The sequence below is a fragment of the Paramisgurnus dabryanus genome, chromosome 1, assembly GCF_030506205.2.
Source record: "Paramisgurnus dabryanus chromosome 1, PD_genome_1.1, whole genome shotgun sequence".
In the NCBI taxonomy this organism is placed as follows: Eukaryota; Metazoa; Chordata; class Actinopteri; order Cypriniformes; family Cobitidae; genus Paramisgurnus; species Paramisgurnus dabryanus.
In genome coordinates, this window is record NC_133337.1 from 6,904,988 (window position 1) to 6,922,012 (window position 17,025).

Consider the following 17,025-nt stretch of genomic DNA (forward strand, 5'->3'; position numbering starts at 1 on the left):
CGCACAGTCGAAAAGGGTTGTTTCTATTTTAGGTTTGTACTCTAAAAATACTTTATTTGTAACAATCAGGAGATAAAGAATTTACAAACGTGCGGGGAGCATTCGGTCAGCGCATCTGTTCTCATCTCACCATATCCACAGGTACAGAGTCACCATATACAATAAATCCATGGGGAAGCATTTAAAAAACATAAGATAAATAGATGCAATATTTTCATTTGTTTAAAGCAAAACATTTAATTACTTACCAGGCTACAGGTAAAACATCTCTTTACGCCTTCTAACGTCTCATAATCGGTCCTCATTTATGTCCAAGAGACTCTATAATAATAATCGTTTACATTTTAATCCTTTAATTTTTCATATTATAAAAAGGGTTGTGTTCTGCTGCGCATCCATGTGTGTAATAAGCAAACGCGCATTGTCGTTCAGTATTACGAACCCACCTTGTTTTCAGACCAGATTGGGCGCAAATGCATTTGCTATTTAATCAACGTGGCCCTCAACGTGAAAATTATAATTGCTCCAGGTTGAAACTAGCAAAAGACACTTGCGTCGTGCATTGTGCCGCATTGCGCCGGGTGTATGATAGGGCCCATAGAGTTTATTGGCTGTTTCATGTAAATTCTTCGTCTGAAGGCGTTGCATTTCATCAGCTCATTTGCATTTTAAAGGACACACCCAAAAACTGCACATTTTTGCTCGCACTTGCAAAGTGGCAATTTTAACATGCTATAATAAATTATCTGTGTTGCATTTTGAGCTAAAACTTCACATATGTACTCTGGGGACACCAAAGACTTATTTTACATTTTTAAAAAAATATCATAATATGACCCCTTTAACGATTTTGTGAATCAAATAAACTCTGGCCTAGTGTTAAAAATGTAACCACCTTGAATGTGTTCATTTATTATGATAAGTGTGTAGCTATATAAAGTCTGAAAAAGTGTTGAAATCCACTCTGTAAGAGTTCATTTTACACTGGACTTTTTGCTGTGTAAGCATGAACGAAAAAAGCATCATAGTGATCCAAGAGGCATGAAACTAGCACATATGATCTGTCTTTTAATTTAACTTTAGTGGTCATAACACAGTATTGCTTTAAAATAAAAATGGAAATACAATGATGGGTGTGTGAGAAAGTGATGTTGAGTCACAAAGAGTTTAACATGCAGTCCAAGATATAGTGTTAGCCTTTTAAAATGGCTTGGAAATAAAATTAAATCACAGCATGAGCTTAGACTGAGTTCTGTATTAAGTGTATTAAAAAGTGAATACTCTTTCAAAAATGAAGGTTTCTAAAAGCTTTGCTGGGCTGTATGCTTCTATAAAGAACCTTTATCATTCATAGAAGCTTTTTGTTGTGTAAAAGGTTGTTTGTAATGGTTTTACAGACTATAAAAAGGTAATAAAGAAATCTTCAATCATTTAAAAACCTTTGACTACAAGGTTCTTTGAGGAACCAAAAATGGTTCTTTTATGACATCGCCGCGAAGAACACTTTTTAAAACCCATATCTTTGAGAGAGGAGTGTATCAGAGCTTTGTCACTGAGAAGAGGTTATACATATCCAAGATTCCTTAGGTGATGATTATGAAGCATCTGCCACAACAAAGTCATTTCTGTCCATGTCTTTTACGATCATCTCCCAGCGATGATAAAATTTTGCTTACGGCCACAGATTTTTAGAGGTGTGGTATCGAGTAGTGTGCACATGTTAAGTGTCAGGCAAATTGCTGGTAAGTCACACATTCTGAGCATAAGCGTGTGTGAGGGACCGTGTGCGAGTGTGTGCACGTTTTGTCATTTATTTTTTGCAGATCCACAGTGCCGCCACCCAGTTCCCCCCAATCTTTCCCGCCCACAATTTAATTGCCGCTTTTCAGGGACACGCTTGGCTGCGTAATTGTCAAAACACAGGCTGACTGAACTCGCCGTCACACCTCAAACCTTACACTTTCTGACGCATCTCATCTCTTTCCTGACACTTCTCAAATAAAGCGAACATTTCCAGATGTTTGGTGTAATTTCGCCTCGGATCCGCGGGGCTGCTGGGAGAGCCATTTGGAGAGAGGAGATTTGTGTGGACAGACTGTCTTTATGTTTGTCAAGCGTGGACAGGTTCACTCTTCAGCGCCGCAAAATTTTGTAGAATTGTGAAAAATGCAGACAGCGATGGAATAAGAAGTAATAATATTTGTGCATTATTGATGTCAGAAATATGAAGTGCCATTTAATTTTCAATGTTTCTGAAAAAAGAGCTGGAGAGAAGTCTTTTAAGAGCCAGGATCAGGTTATGATTTCATGCAATAGATTCTGCCTGCGGGAAAAACTCCAGACGCTGTTACCCAATGTGCCAATATCAACCAGCTTAATACCTCTATGAGAATGGTGTACTTTATTGGCAGATTCACATGGAATCTGTTCCTGTGAAACTTTGCTGAAAGCTCAAGAGATTTCCACAGAATTTGATGGCCCATCATTTCCAACTTTTCCTTACCAATGGTTGTTTGTTTCAACTATTTCAAGCGATACTCTTCGTGCCTTGACCAAGACCATACCCACACTTGCGGTCTTTGCACTTGACCACTTAACTACTTACATGACGTATTACATGTATTGAATTATTTACACAATGGCACACAGTTAGCAAGTGTGAAAATGTCAATCCAGGTAAGGGCAGCAATTTGCACCAAAACGTAGTTTTTTATTTAGGCTACTTAAAATATATATATTTAAGTCTTTGAATAAAATGAACACAATAACACTCTGAAATGAACATTTGCTGAACTTTGCACCTGCAAAAAACCCTTTTTTTTTTTTTTAAATCCCCATATTTCATGGCTAAAAAGCACATTACTTTGTGTATTTGGTGTTATACAATGTTTGCATAGAAAAAGCATTATTTCCCACATACCGTACATTTTTTAGCACCTCCATGTCCCACCCATCTGTAACAGGTTGTTTTGTACAAAGCTAATTGTTCTGAGAAAGCGTGGTGTGAACCGATTGGCCAACTATCCAGTGCGTTGTGATTGGCCGAATACCTTAATTATGTAAACGGAAATGTGACGCTCCTTGCCATGTTTTGAAAGATGGGCTCCCAAAGCAAAGTGAAAGCCAGGAGATACTATTATCTTCACTACCTTATCAATATGAGCCTGAATCTGACCCAGAAAACACAGATGGCTAAGCTGATCGATCAACTTTACCAGCGCAATGTGAGCAGAACGTAACAGATTGGTAAGGTAAGGATACTAAAACATAAAACCATGTCTGCATTTTTGATCGTAGGAATGACAAACAACAAGCGCTTTTCTACACTACACAAAACTCGCGTTTGAATCGTAGTAGTAAATTATTTCAAGGTCACGTTTTTTTCTGATCCCATTTTTTAAACCCTAGTTAGTGTGTAATATTGCTAAAATAGCATAAATAATACCTGTAAAACAATAAAGTGTTTGATGTTCAATGCCAGGCGATATATTTTCTTCAACAGAATTCCCTTTCAAAGCCTACAGCGAATGGCCGGTTTGGACTACAGCCCTCTACTTCCTTCTTTAATGAAGTCAGTAGAACAGTTTTTGACTAACCTCCACCCACAGGAATGCATCCGTCGCCAGCTAAGCTAACGGCAAGCTAAGCTGCCATTGAATCACAACACACTAAACAAACTACACAGTCAAAACTCCTTACGTATTTCTGAAGGATGGACTTCATAGAACAAGGAAGACATCAGCCTGTTTTTAGGACAGTAAAAACATCGGTATTAGACAAAGCCTTTGTGTACATCCAGCGTTGTACTCCTCTGTGTTTAAAAAGTACTAGTCCTCCGTAAAATCTGCACCACACAATCAAACATTTTGGCTGTACTGTTCTGAAAGAGTGTTGTCAATAAAATCTAACCCCTGGTTTCTTAATGCTTACTCCATTGGAAAGCCAAGTGTCTGCTCGACATGGTGGATACAACAATACTACAGCGTTTACATTGAAAATGTTCAAACCAGTATGACGTCTAACTGCATGGGCGTGCTGAACGAGCTGTTTTAGGTAGGCGTGATTGAGGCTTCACTTTTAAAAAGAAGATCTCTTTGGACTGATTTCTCTTTAATTTTTGCAACTTTACTGAGGTTTTATGTGCACAAACATCATTTAACACTCTAAAAACAAAGGAAAATGTGAAATCGGGTCAGGATAATTGCACATGGATACGGTTCTGAAGTTTAAATATTTCTGTAATATCGCTAACCTTAGTAAATCTTATCTTATATCAGTTCCCCCACCCACTCATTGCCATTCTTCTCACAGCGTCAATGCCTATTTACTGTAAGTAGCATTTTTCAAAATGACAGTGAGGTAGACTGGAGCTGAAACAGCGGGATTTCATGATGCTTTAAAAGTTTCCACGATATCTCACAAGGTTTGGGCAAAAGACTCATGCATGCTGGGATACGCTTAGCTTAGATAATGTGGGTTAAGGGCTCTGCACTTTGCCAGTTTTAAGACATGGGACAGTCTTGCTCACTTTATAGTACTTCCTGTCATGAGCACACACTTTCGAGTGGCCAAGACCGCAAGTGTGGGTATTTGGATGAACCCAAAGACACCTAACAACATACCTTAGTTTGCCAGTGTCTCCCAGATCAGGACAGAAAAACCTGAACATATTAGAGAGTGAATTAACTTTCATTTTTACAAGTTGAGAAATGGATAATCAAATTTGAAAAATAATAATAATTCTATTTAAATATGATCATTTTCTAGAACAAGGGGTCCCAAACATTTTCATTTTAGGACCCACCTAGACAGGCATAATGTTTCTCAAGACATATCAAAACATTTTAGACGGACACATAGGTAAAACAATACATATTCATTCTCTTTTAATAGAGAGTATTTTTAATTATAATTTCATTTCTTTTAAACAGTTTTTTGTTTCATTCAACGCAAGAGCCAAGGGACTTTCTTGACCCAGCTTATCCCACAGTGCGACCCACAAGTGGTTTCTGACCCAAAGTTTGAAAACCCCTGATCAAGAATATTTTTTTAATGCAAAATCTATGAAACAAACAAGGTATTATGAATGGAAAGTCATGTAATGTTTTTGGTCATAAAGCACAGGAAGTCATGCTGTCACTCATCATGATGTCAATCTTTGGCATCAAAATTCTCTCTTCTACTGGCTCTCATTGTTGTTTTACCTTAATAAAGGCAATGCATTGTGACAACTACCATATTTTCTCCTTCCGCAGGCACTCTGCCCTATGAGATCAAAATCGTTATAGCCGGGAACCACGAGCTGACGTTTGATCAGGAGTTCATGGCTGACCTGATAAAGCAGGATTTTTACTACTTTCCCTCAGCCTCCAAACTCAAGCCGGAGAACTACGAGAACGTTCAGTCCCTGCTCACCAACTGCATCTACCTGCAGGACTCTGATGTTACTGTCAGAGGCTTCCGAATCTACGGCTCACCGTGGTGAGTCTCTCTCTCGCTCTCAAGTCTCGCTCTCTTTCCTGTCACAGTGTTTGTCACCATATGTTGTTGTGTTGTCCCTTCCCCCTCAAGTATTTCTAATTTTTTGCTCCTTCTTTCCTGATTTTTCTTCTTTCTTTCTCTTGTTATCACGTCTCTTGCCACCCTCCATGTCCTGCGATTTACCTCTGTGTGAGCGTGTGCGAATTAGCATGTGTGTATGTGTGTGTGAGTGTGTGTGTGTGTGTGTGTGTGTTTGTTAGCTATAAGCCCTGAAGTGTAAACGTTAATATATTCACACTGAGTGCCGGTGAATTGTTTTTCTTATTACATTAAAACTGGCCCTCACTTTGAAGCGTAGGTGTGTGTTATAAACTTCTGGGGAGAACATTTTTCTTACAATAAAAGTAAAACCCAACAAAATCACATGGATGCATCCCCTACAGGAAAACAAATTTATTATGGGGCTAATTAATGCCTTATTTTATGTTTAAAAGTACACGTTGTGAGTAAGGGTTATTGTAAGACTAGGGCTGCCAATATTATTATGTCTATTATGCCACATTACTATTTTGATAATCACTTAATTGGATGATTATTATTTTTGATTGATTGAGTAATTGGATAAAAAGCTAAACAAGTTTTCAGTTAGATTTTTGCCTAGTGTAACTAAATAGAAGTTTACTTATAATTAGATTTTCATTGTTTCATTGTTTAGTTTTCACTAATTTTGTGTTTTGCTGCCTCAATGTCGCTGTAATGTCACTGGGCAGAACCAGTCCCCTTACGAAAATTAACCATGGTTTTACTACAGTTAAAACAAAACCTTTAGTGTAATGTTTCTTATAGCGTTTATTTTTGAGATAAATTAAAAGTTTAGCAATTCAGACTGTAAAAATAATTGCCAAAAAATAACAATACATATACATAACATACATGCATATCAGTAGCCAAGCCATTTAAACTTTTAATTTATCTAAAAAATAACCGTAACGTGATTAAAACGCTATAAGAAACATTGCACTAAAGGGAAACATAGGGGAATCAGACCTCGACAGAACACCAGATCCATAACAATCACAGTTTAACGTTAAAACACTTCACACCGCTACTGCGGAGCTGTCACTTTCTGCAACCAGTTTGGCTCCGCCCACAAAAAGTCATCTCTGTTTGCAAACACGAAAGTGGTCTATTGCTTTTTCAGTATAACCCATTCAAATCTTTAATCTTTTTAAATAAATTATAAACGTAACGTGATGAAAACGCTATAAGAAACACATACATTTTCAGATGATTTCATTACTTCAGTCTGTCCGTTTAACGGCTTACTGCAACGATAAACACTTACGATTATCTTCAAATGGTGTCTTCGACGATGGAATCCTATTAAAATGAAGGCCATCTTGTTTGGTATTCCTATTCTGACACTCAACATCACAACAAGACATTTTATAGTGAGTTATCTTGCTCATTTCACTTCTGTGTAATTCATTTCCACTGTTTTTCTGCCACCACATTGCGTGCGCATCTTGCTACTCGCAAAAGGTCTTTACCACTAGTCTTCTGTGTCCCGAGCTTTGACAAAATCTGATGAGGCAACACTTGTAATTTTTTGCAATGCACAACGGGAAACGGACATACATTTATTTACGTTTAACATTGAAAATGTTTCCGTGCATTTCTGTCATTTTATTTGCTGAATAATGAAAACATGTCAAAAACTAGCTTTTGAAAATAAGTTATTATGGGTTTTAAAAATGACTGAATCCAAAATTTGCCAAATTCTGTGATATTCCGCATTGTACAATAAATGCCATTTTTATGTCGTCTGAAAAAATGCTATGACAAAATGCACTCTATAGAGCTGTTATTACTGTAGAAGGAAGACGGCCCGAAATAACGACTTCAATGTAAGCAGACCCGCGGTGTATGTAGATAAAACTGCTCATTCGAAATAATAAAAAACAAAACAGTTCATTATGTAAGGTCTTTATACACAACTGATAATAAAGTTATGGATATTATATTGCATTTTTATCAAGAGATCCTTTAAAAAAATTACATAACATGCACAAAACAAGTATTGAGTTGTTACAATCTACTGTAATTGACACATATTGACAACGACTTTCAAAATGGATAATTGATGATTTTATCGAGTAGTTGTTTCAGCCCTAAGCAAGACTTTAGTCATTATTATTAGCTTCATGTAAAAACTGTGCAAGTCTACAACATGGCCTTGGAAACAAATTAATTGTGTGTGTGTGTGTGTGTGTGTGTGTGTGTGTGTGTGTGTGTGTGTCGTTCTCCTTCACAGGTGTGTTTACAGATAGGCAAATCTTTACAAATTAAACCCTACAAACAGACTAAGTAAAGATGTGATTATATTTAGGTGTGTGTGTATCTTGTCACTCCTAAACTCATGAGCTAGATTAAAACCATCAGAAATAAATCCACCTCAAACTGTCCTGACAGAAATACTCATCCCATTGCCAGCGTGTTTGTGTGTTTACGCCATGCAGACCTAATAAAACATTAGCACTGCTGAGTTCTGGTAATAGCATTCCAATATAGCAGAATACAGATACAGTTCCTCTCTCTTTTATCATCTGTCTCACTGTCACTCCATCTATTCCTACATCAATCTCTCCTCTCCCGACACCGCAGTGTCTGGGACGTTCTGCCACGCTGGGGCAGAGTGGCAAAAATCTCATCTCCATGGTGATTTTGTTCCGGTGATGTTGTCAGCTTTATGGGCCGAGTCCTTGGTTGCCGTGGGCAATGTCTGTCTCTGATCTGTGCCACGCCACATTGCTCAGTAGAGTCATCCATCTTCTTACCACTACTTTTTATGCCTCTTTATGTATCTGTCCAGCCGGCACCAGGCCCCAGCAACATCAATTCAATCCTTAAGTCCTCTCTTTTCGTCATCCATCTAAACTTTACAGCCTTTTAGCGATATTCATCTCTTCATCATCTCTCGCTAATCTGTCTTGTCCATCTGAATGTGTGTGGCCAGCACAATAGTACACTGTAACAAATTTAAAGACATAGCTTCTCATAGGGGGGTGTTCTAAAAAGCACAGAATGCCAATGAACATACTAAATCTAAACTTACAGTATAATCGGCTAGTCGACCATCTTGACAATCTCTACGTACATCCATGTGCTTTTTTGCACACATGCTTAGTCTCTCCTCCTTACTAAGCTTAATGAGATCTTGGCATACAGCATTCTTCCCTCAATCCTGACTATTTGTCATGCGGTGATTCTGGAATGAAAAGAGCCGCATGGGGGAAACATGTGGTGTGTTTTTCTGTTCTGCTGACGCTAATGCAAGTTTACAAGTCATTTGTCATCCGCAGATCTGCGAATTCGGGGACGCGTGGTGTGTTCTTGTCTGTTTGTGTGTGTGTGTGTGTGTGTGTGTGTTTGTGTGTGAGTGAGCTGGTGTGGGTGGATGGAGTATTAAGGATGGCTGTCCCTTTCAGACAGTGTGAAGAACAAACAATGTGTAAGACCAACAACATGCATCGCTCTGAGCAAACCCCACACACATAGAGCTTAAACTTTCCCTCATCTATTGTGTATACACTTCCATGGACAGTTACTCACTGATGCGGTGACAAGCCACGATGATGCTTAGTGCACACACTTAGACACACACACACAAATCCTGTAAGCCCTGCAGGCAGCTGCTATCAGTGGGAGCTGCAAGCTGAATGTTTATGTGCTGGCTGTAAAAGAACAGGTAGAAGGTAATTGAGAAAAGTGCTAGCATTTAAACACAAAAGATGAAAAGGAACTTGGAAATAAAAAAGGCCCTTTTTGGTAGGGAATATGAATGTGATGTCTGACAATGTGCTAGAAAGTTTTGCAGTATAGTTCAGTATTATTATTTGTATTATTAGTTGAAGTTGACATGAAATTTTGACACGTGAAAATGTTGTCCTGCAGTGTGACAGGTTGTATTTTCCATGCAAAATAATGTTTTTTAAATAATTTGACTTTAAATTGTTATGCACATAGCTTTTGTCATTTCAGATTAATTGTGGGGGCACATAGAAAATGTTTATTATTTTAAGAGAATAATGACAACGAAGTTCTAGTAAATATTTAATTAGAAAGCAATGATTAAATGGAAAAAACTTTCTAAAAGTTGTGACATCCACATTAAATTAAAGGGGATTTATTGTGCCCTTTCTTACAATAATAAGTCTCAGGTGTGCCCACAATGTGCTTGTTGTTCAGCTCAAAATACAAATTATTTGTATGTTGTTTCAACTTAAAAAAGTAAGTGTTTGTGCTGCCTTAAAGCAACCATTTTTTGTGATCCCTTCTTTCAAACTGTATGGGATGCGTAAGGTTGCTGTTAAGAGCATAAATAATACCTGAAAAATTATAAAGCTCAAAGTTCAATGCCAAGCAATGTATTTTCTTTAAAGGCAGGGTATCTGATTTTGGAAAATGCTAACGGTAGCCTAGTAGCACACAAATCACGATCCCACCCTCCATTCAAATCACCATCCAAAGTCACGCCTCCTCCAAAACACATGAACATGCACAGACCAGACATCCACATCTCATGTCTCATTCACCAGTGAGAAAACTTTGCAGTACAAAGTGAATTACATTACCAAAATAACCAACATAAACAACTGTTTGAAATCGGAATTAGTTAAAGCACATTTTCGGTTGTCTAGATGTAGTAACTTTATCGTTATGCTAATCCACAAAGGAACACAAACTACATTAGCAACACAATGTTTCATAAAAGTAGAATATCTGAATCCATCTAAATACAATTATATCGCGTACCTACCTTACCAAAATAAATACTGCATAGACCCATTCAGACCCTTTGCATCCCGCAGCTGTTTGCATCTTGTGGTAATGCAGTAAAGTCACCGGTGTTAATTTGGGTTTTTGCCCTTTGCTGATCCAGACGGTTTTTGCCGTTGTTGTTTAAAAAGATGTCTTTTGTTTTGTGGCTCCTGTGTAGGTTGTCAATTCAGCAGAAAAGTTTAGTTCAGTGATTTGTTGAACTTTTTTTGTCCTACGTCTTTCACAGATGACATATTTATAATATGACAATATATTTATACTTTTTTTTTACACATGAAACATGAACACATGTTATATTGCACACAGACTGTAAATACAAGAACACAGCTTCCGAAACACAGGAAAAATGGGACCATTTGTTAATTCATCTTAAAAATAGCTAATACTTAATATTTTTATATTTAATATTTACTCAAAATTTGAAGGCAGCAGGAACACAATCTTGAAACAACAAATCTTTTTTACAGTACATAAACATGCTGTTTTTGTCTGTGTACCTTTAAATGATAATTAATTTAGATAGTGACAATGTGTGCTAACAAACACATTTACAAAGGAGTTTTGCAAATATTGTTATGTATATGTAGTTAGATCACAGCTGATACATACAGTAGACCCATCTTTCAGAATCAACTATTGTGCAAATCAGGCATTGTACTGACCCCCGTTTGCAAAGCAGTCCAGAGTAAAATGATTTTCACAAACACATAAGACTTAATATTTTCTTAGGCACATTCCATTAAAAAATTAAACTAATCCACTGTGTCTTAATCAGCTCAGATGTTAATAAAAAATGTCATTTGCTTACAAGACAGTCTTGTTTATACAGCTGCTTCAGCTTGGAGACAATGCTTGACAGTGCACAACTCACTCAGGGTGAAAACTATGTCAATTCAGCAGGGTCTGTCAGTGGCTGTAGGTGGGGCTTAAGCAATGTGATTTCACATTGCTAAAAATATTAATGGCTTGATCTATTATTTGACTATTATATGGGGTTTTAAAAAAATGTAGTGGTTGGATTTTTATCAGAATAGCGTGTTTAGGTACACAATGATGACACACAGTTATGTTCAAACACTAAACACTAAAGCTCTGTACATTCACTGTATGTCAACTAAAATGTCAGTGTTTTCCCTCAAAGTTTCACTAAAAGATCATTGATACTTGAATGAACCTGAAACCTAAAGTAAAACTCAATAAAAGTCCCTTAAGTCTAACTTATGAAATAGCAACCACTGATCAATAAAATTTTTTAGTTTCTAACCCTAACCAAACCCTAACTTTGTCTATAGTTCACATAAATTCCCAAAGATAAAAGTGTAGCATATCTAATGCCCCATCTGGGTTCAGAAATGCATTGCCTACATCAGCACCACACCTTCCAGCCAAGGCTCTGCAGCCTAAACTTTTTCAGCACTGCTGTCATTCTGTCTATCATAAACCCACACGATATAGACCCATACAGATCTCTTTGCGCTGAAACTGTCAGAAAATCAAGAGAATTAACTGCAAAATGTTTTGTCAATCAGTTCTCTGTGCCACTGCACTGAGGGGCAGCAGGGGGCTTCATACGCTATTACACACTGCACAGCAGGGCATCTTTTAGCCAAGACATATGATCCAGAACCACGTTAAGACATCTGGTTGCCAAAAAACATGTGTGAGAGGATTAAACAAGTGCTGTAATCGTTTAATGATGCTGTTTAAGATCAGCGGCGACTGTCACGAAGTTTGACAGAAAAAGGAGGGAATTCAGAAGGGGTGGTAAAACGCACTTTTTTTCCTGTGAAAGTGAAATTAAAAAAGAAGAAATGTTCGCTATCCAGCGACTCCACAAGGAATAATTAATGCCAGAGATGCAAAAGACTCTGTAATTAGATTTTTTAATTATTAAGGATTTGCTTCTCCTCTATAGTGGCCCAATTAAAGTAGATCGTCAAAACATAAAAAGAAAGTTAAGAGAAAGATTGGGGAAGAGTGTTTCTTTTCTGTACCTGCCTCACTCATGGCTGATGACTTGTTTTGGCTGACGAAGGGGACGCAGGACGAGCCACTAATGAATGGCCCTTTATTTGGATCAAGAGATGCAAGAGCAGAACCGGTACTAATGATCTAGAACTGGTGGCTGCATATTTATATATATATATATATTAAACAGTGCTTTTAACTACTTGACCTTGAGAGCAGGACTGTGTGAATTAATTAAAGTGCCGGTCTGATGTGGAGAGTGATTTAAAGAGATGGGAGAGATTAGTACAGTATCAGTCGTGTCTCCCCACAGGGAAAAGCTCACCACTTTAGCTATGTAGGGCTGGCCACGCGAGGAACTTCTCAATTAACATCTGAGATGCCTGGGGGACAGGGGATGTAAGAATGGCCTAGTCCTGTCATCAAGACCCCTCACACTTTCACAAATTTGTGTAAGCCAGTCTTCTGCATGGATAGGTCTGTTTTAAACTGCCTTGGAAAGCTTTAAGGGCTCATTTTGTGAGTAGTAAAATGGAGCATGCACAAGAAAATTATTTTTTTATTAAAGTTTTTATTATTATTTAAAAGAAATGTATTATTTTTATTCATGTTAATCAATATTGAACATTGAAACACTGGATTGAAATTGTCGCAATGTTTCTGAACACAACTAGATTTATAACAAAAATTTGAATCAGTTTTAAAACAGATTACGGATAGATAACAGATAAAAAGATAACAGATAAAAAAGACAGAGGACTGTATACCTTTGAGGTACTAATATGCACTCTTTAGGTACAAAGAGGTTCTCTGTGAGTGTGATAGCATTTTTACCCCAGCTCCTGACCTACTATTCTCTGCTTCATCAGTGACAAATACTGTCAAAGTTTAAATGTAACTATGAATTTCGTTTTTTTACCTTTAAACATATTGTGAGACACATTGTGGCTGACCTGTGTAATGTGGGGCACCAGGAGTTAATATGTGGCTAGAGACACTAATGCATTTTGGAAAGTTGCATTTTGGAAAGTTTATGACATCACGTCCTGTGGGGGCACACCACCCCCTAAAAAGACACTGGCAACCCCCACAACTAGAAAGAGTGAAGTTTTTTAAGAATAATAACTTTAGTTTATAAATGAACATGGACATTGACTAAAAACTATACAGTATTACAAATACATGTAATAAACTTGCATGATGTGTACTGTAGAATACGCTCTAAACTCCTCCTTCTTTGAGATAATTTTGTGCGCTGTCATTCTTGTCTTCACGCTTGCTTGAATACGAACACAAACCTTATAAAACGCGTGAGGAAAGTGTTGAGATCTAATTCGCATCATCGGTCAGTTCTGTCATCTGGTCCGAACATTGTGCTATGCTTATTGTGGATCCCTGCAAAGTAACTTAGTTTTTCAAATGTTATGTAAAAAATTGTTTATTGCATCACCCCATGATTTACTGTGGCCTCTTGCCACCCCTATAAAAAATTTGAAGGAGCGCCACTGCTGGTCACAGACAAGGCTTAGATAAAGCCAGGACTAGGTCTTAGTAAAATTAAGTTGTTTAAGCATCTTTTGCCTTAGAAAAAGACATTACTGGTCTGTATAATGTGTCTTAGGGCCAGATTTATTAACAGCTTGCGCCAGCGCAAACCATCATTTTGGCATTAAATAACGACTCTCTGGATTTACTAAAGATGCGCAGTGGATAATTACCGTTGAGAAGGTTTAGTCTAGTTATTTTTGCGACTTTGCAAGTTTCCCTTTCAGACGCAAAATTTTTGGAAAGAGATTAGTAAATTCCGTGCGTGAATCATTGAAATGTTTGCGTGTGTGTTATGACTGGTATTTGCGCCATTATTTAATGTCAAATTTAACCTAGAAAAAAAACATGTCTTAAATCATTTTGCGCTTGAAATGGCTGCAATTGTTGCTAAAAAAAGAGGCATCACAGAGAGCAGAGAACGCATAATACAAGGCAAAGGATGTTTTAACATGTAAGAGTTTATTTAGAATGCCAAATGGACATATTATTCAAAAATTTTGTTTGCCAGGCCATGTTATTTTTTATTTGCTGAAGTAAATAAACAACCTGATCTCACGAATTTGCTCATTTTTCCATGGCATGGCAGGGCCACGGAAATATGCAGAGATCCGTGAGAATGCCACGGAAAAATGAGCAAAACATTCTGTGACTATCCCACGGAACTTTGTGAGATCATGTTGCAAATAAAATAGTCACTAGGAGAAGTCACACAATACCAGACCTATTCAAAACTTTTTTGTCCTCCAGTTCATTTCAGTATACTATGGCTTCCTTAGCTGGGATTTCACTCCTCGAATTTTTCCGCTGTGATGACCGTGGTGCTGAACTCAAGCGCATCAGGTGTAGTAGATCACCTGCACCTCATCAGCTCTGCTTATTTGTGACCCTGAACTAATTTGCGCTGCTCTTAGTAGATTGCGTTGGTCATTATGAAAATCAGCTGTTACACCTGTGTTATTTGATTTGCGCTTTTTAGTAAAAAACCCACAGATATTACCACTCCCATCCGTTTTTTTTGGAATTTCGCTCTCGCGCTAATTTTCCCCGTATAGTAAATCTGGCCCTTAGTGTCTTAATCTAGGACTAGCCTTAAGCCTTGTCTGTGAAACCAAGGGCAAGTGTCTTTGTGTGCAAACCATATTTCAGTGTATCATCTTTTCCTGCCTGTTTTTTTCAGTCACTCTTTCTGTTAAAGAGAAAGAGGAGTGGGGATGTTTTTATTAAAAGAAACAGAATATGCGGTTGTATGGCTTGGCTGTACATTACCTGTAAATTGGTCTCCAAGCGTAAACTTCTCTTTCACACTGTTTGTGTTTGCATGCTAGCACATATGTGAGCGCACATGGCTCTTGGGGAATTCTTTACATCCTCGTAAACGGCAAATTTGTTTACCTGAAAAACAGGCGATCATCTTTGGATAACGTTTCGGAGCATTTTGTCATATTGCCAAGTCATAATTGCGATCCGATTGCGATGTAAACGGAAATGAATCAGAGAATAACTGTATTAAGGAAAAGATGGACTGTACAGTGGCTCATACTCATCTCATAGTGTATCTTTTCATCTTGCTTGGGTGTCTTTATTCATCTGCTGGCTCTTTGGCCGGGCGCAGAATTAGCTGCCCCACAGCGACGGCTAATCAACGCACTTTCACACTTCCTGAGGAGGAGGAGGATTTGCAACCCACCCTTTCTGTTTTCTCTCCTTCCCTCGCCACTCCTTTCTTCTCTACGCTCCTCTTTTCTTCTCTTCTCCCTCCTCCTGGAGAACTTGGAAATAATTTGAGTCTCCTGGGTTTTTACACATTCTAATTTCCAACTAAATGGGACATCTGTTTGAGAAAAGGAAGATTTGCCATGGTTGCTAAGGCAACTATCACTCTGTGGGAAAGAGGGGGAAGAGGAGAAAAGAAAATGTCCAGCAGTTTTGCAGGCAGAATTAGCCGCTGATTTTAGAAACACCACGATCCCAGACAAACACTTATGTGATTCCTCTCTAAACCATCTGTTCATTGCGGATCTTTTTCTCCATCCTACTAAAAATACCCACTTAGACCAGGATGTTGGACTGGCTTACGCTGGTTTGATTGGCTGGTCTAGCTGGCAAGCCAAGCAGCTCACCATCAAAAGGTAGCTGGTAAAATCTGTTTGTTTTTTGTGATATAGCTCACCTCCACATCTCCTTCTGTCTCTTCAGGATTCACTGCTGCTTTTTTCTCTCTCTCTGTTGGTTATGCATTAACAATTATAAACCAACTGGTTAAGCTAGTTCAGAAACCTGGCACCAGCACACCCAAAAAAATCATATTCTTAATTCAAATTTTGTCTTATTTATTTTTCTTCCCCAATGGCAATTTGTTTTTCCTTGTTTTAAGCAGAAACATCACAATGTTTGTACGATTTATACTTTGCCAAAGGGGTAAGAATATAAAGTTAATTCAAGATACAGGCTCTGAAACGAAGTCAAAAGCAATTTCACTTCTAAAGAACGGCAAAAAAATAATTCATCAAATTTGCAATGCAGCATCATCCAAAACACAACATATGTTGGTGACCAACTATGCTTGTCTTTGCAGTTCTCTTCCTTTATCTGGCTTGATATATTTATGTCATTCACACAGCTGTAGAAGAATGAAAATGTGGTAAAACTCGATAGATGTGGGGACTATTGTACCACCGATTAAAGTTACAGAAAGTTTGTTCTCTTACGCAGATAAATATTCACACAAATACAATCATCTCATGTGCTTTTGTGCATTTTCTAATTATTCATTCAGAAAAATGTCATTGCAGCTGCATTAAACAAGATTTAAGTGGCTCCACATGGAGCTGGTATGTCAGGGGAGGTAGCAGTGGAAGTTTTGAGCTCTGTCACAGTATCACTGACAGGCTGAGATGGGAAATAAAGTTTTTAACTCTAACTGTTTTAAATCCCCTGAGGCAAAAGGCAGCGCCAGTGAAGTTAACACAAGACGCATTAACACAGCAGGAGTGAGTTTGTATGACCTGACCAGCTCACCTTGCTTCCTATGTGTGTCTGTGCATGTGTGTGTTTTATCGCTCCAGGGTCTTCTCACCCTTTTTCCCCTCATTACCCAGAAGGCAATAGCTTTGCATCGCTCCAAGCCTCTTCATATGACATCTCAATCACACACACTCATCATTGAAACACATTCACACTCATTTA

General features: G+C 37.9%; 1 protein-coding gene across 2 annotated transcripts in view; it reads left to right on the top strand.

Moving 5' to 3' along the window:
* Window positions 1-17,025, top strand: part of mpped1 (metallophosphoesterase domain containing 1) — a 44,246-nt gene that overhangs the window by 13,905 nt on the left and 13,316 nt on the right. For both annotated transcript variants that reach the window (XR_010531698.2, XM_065265825.2), the window contains exon 4: window positions 5,256-5,481. Coding sequence is in view for 1 of the 2 variants with exons in the window: in XM_065265825.2 (XP_065121897.1) it covers window positions 5,256-5,481 (226 nt within the window). In the remaining variant the exon portion in view is untranslated. The remainder of the gene's footprint in view (window positions 1-5,255; window positions 5,482-17,025) is intronic.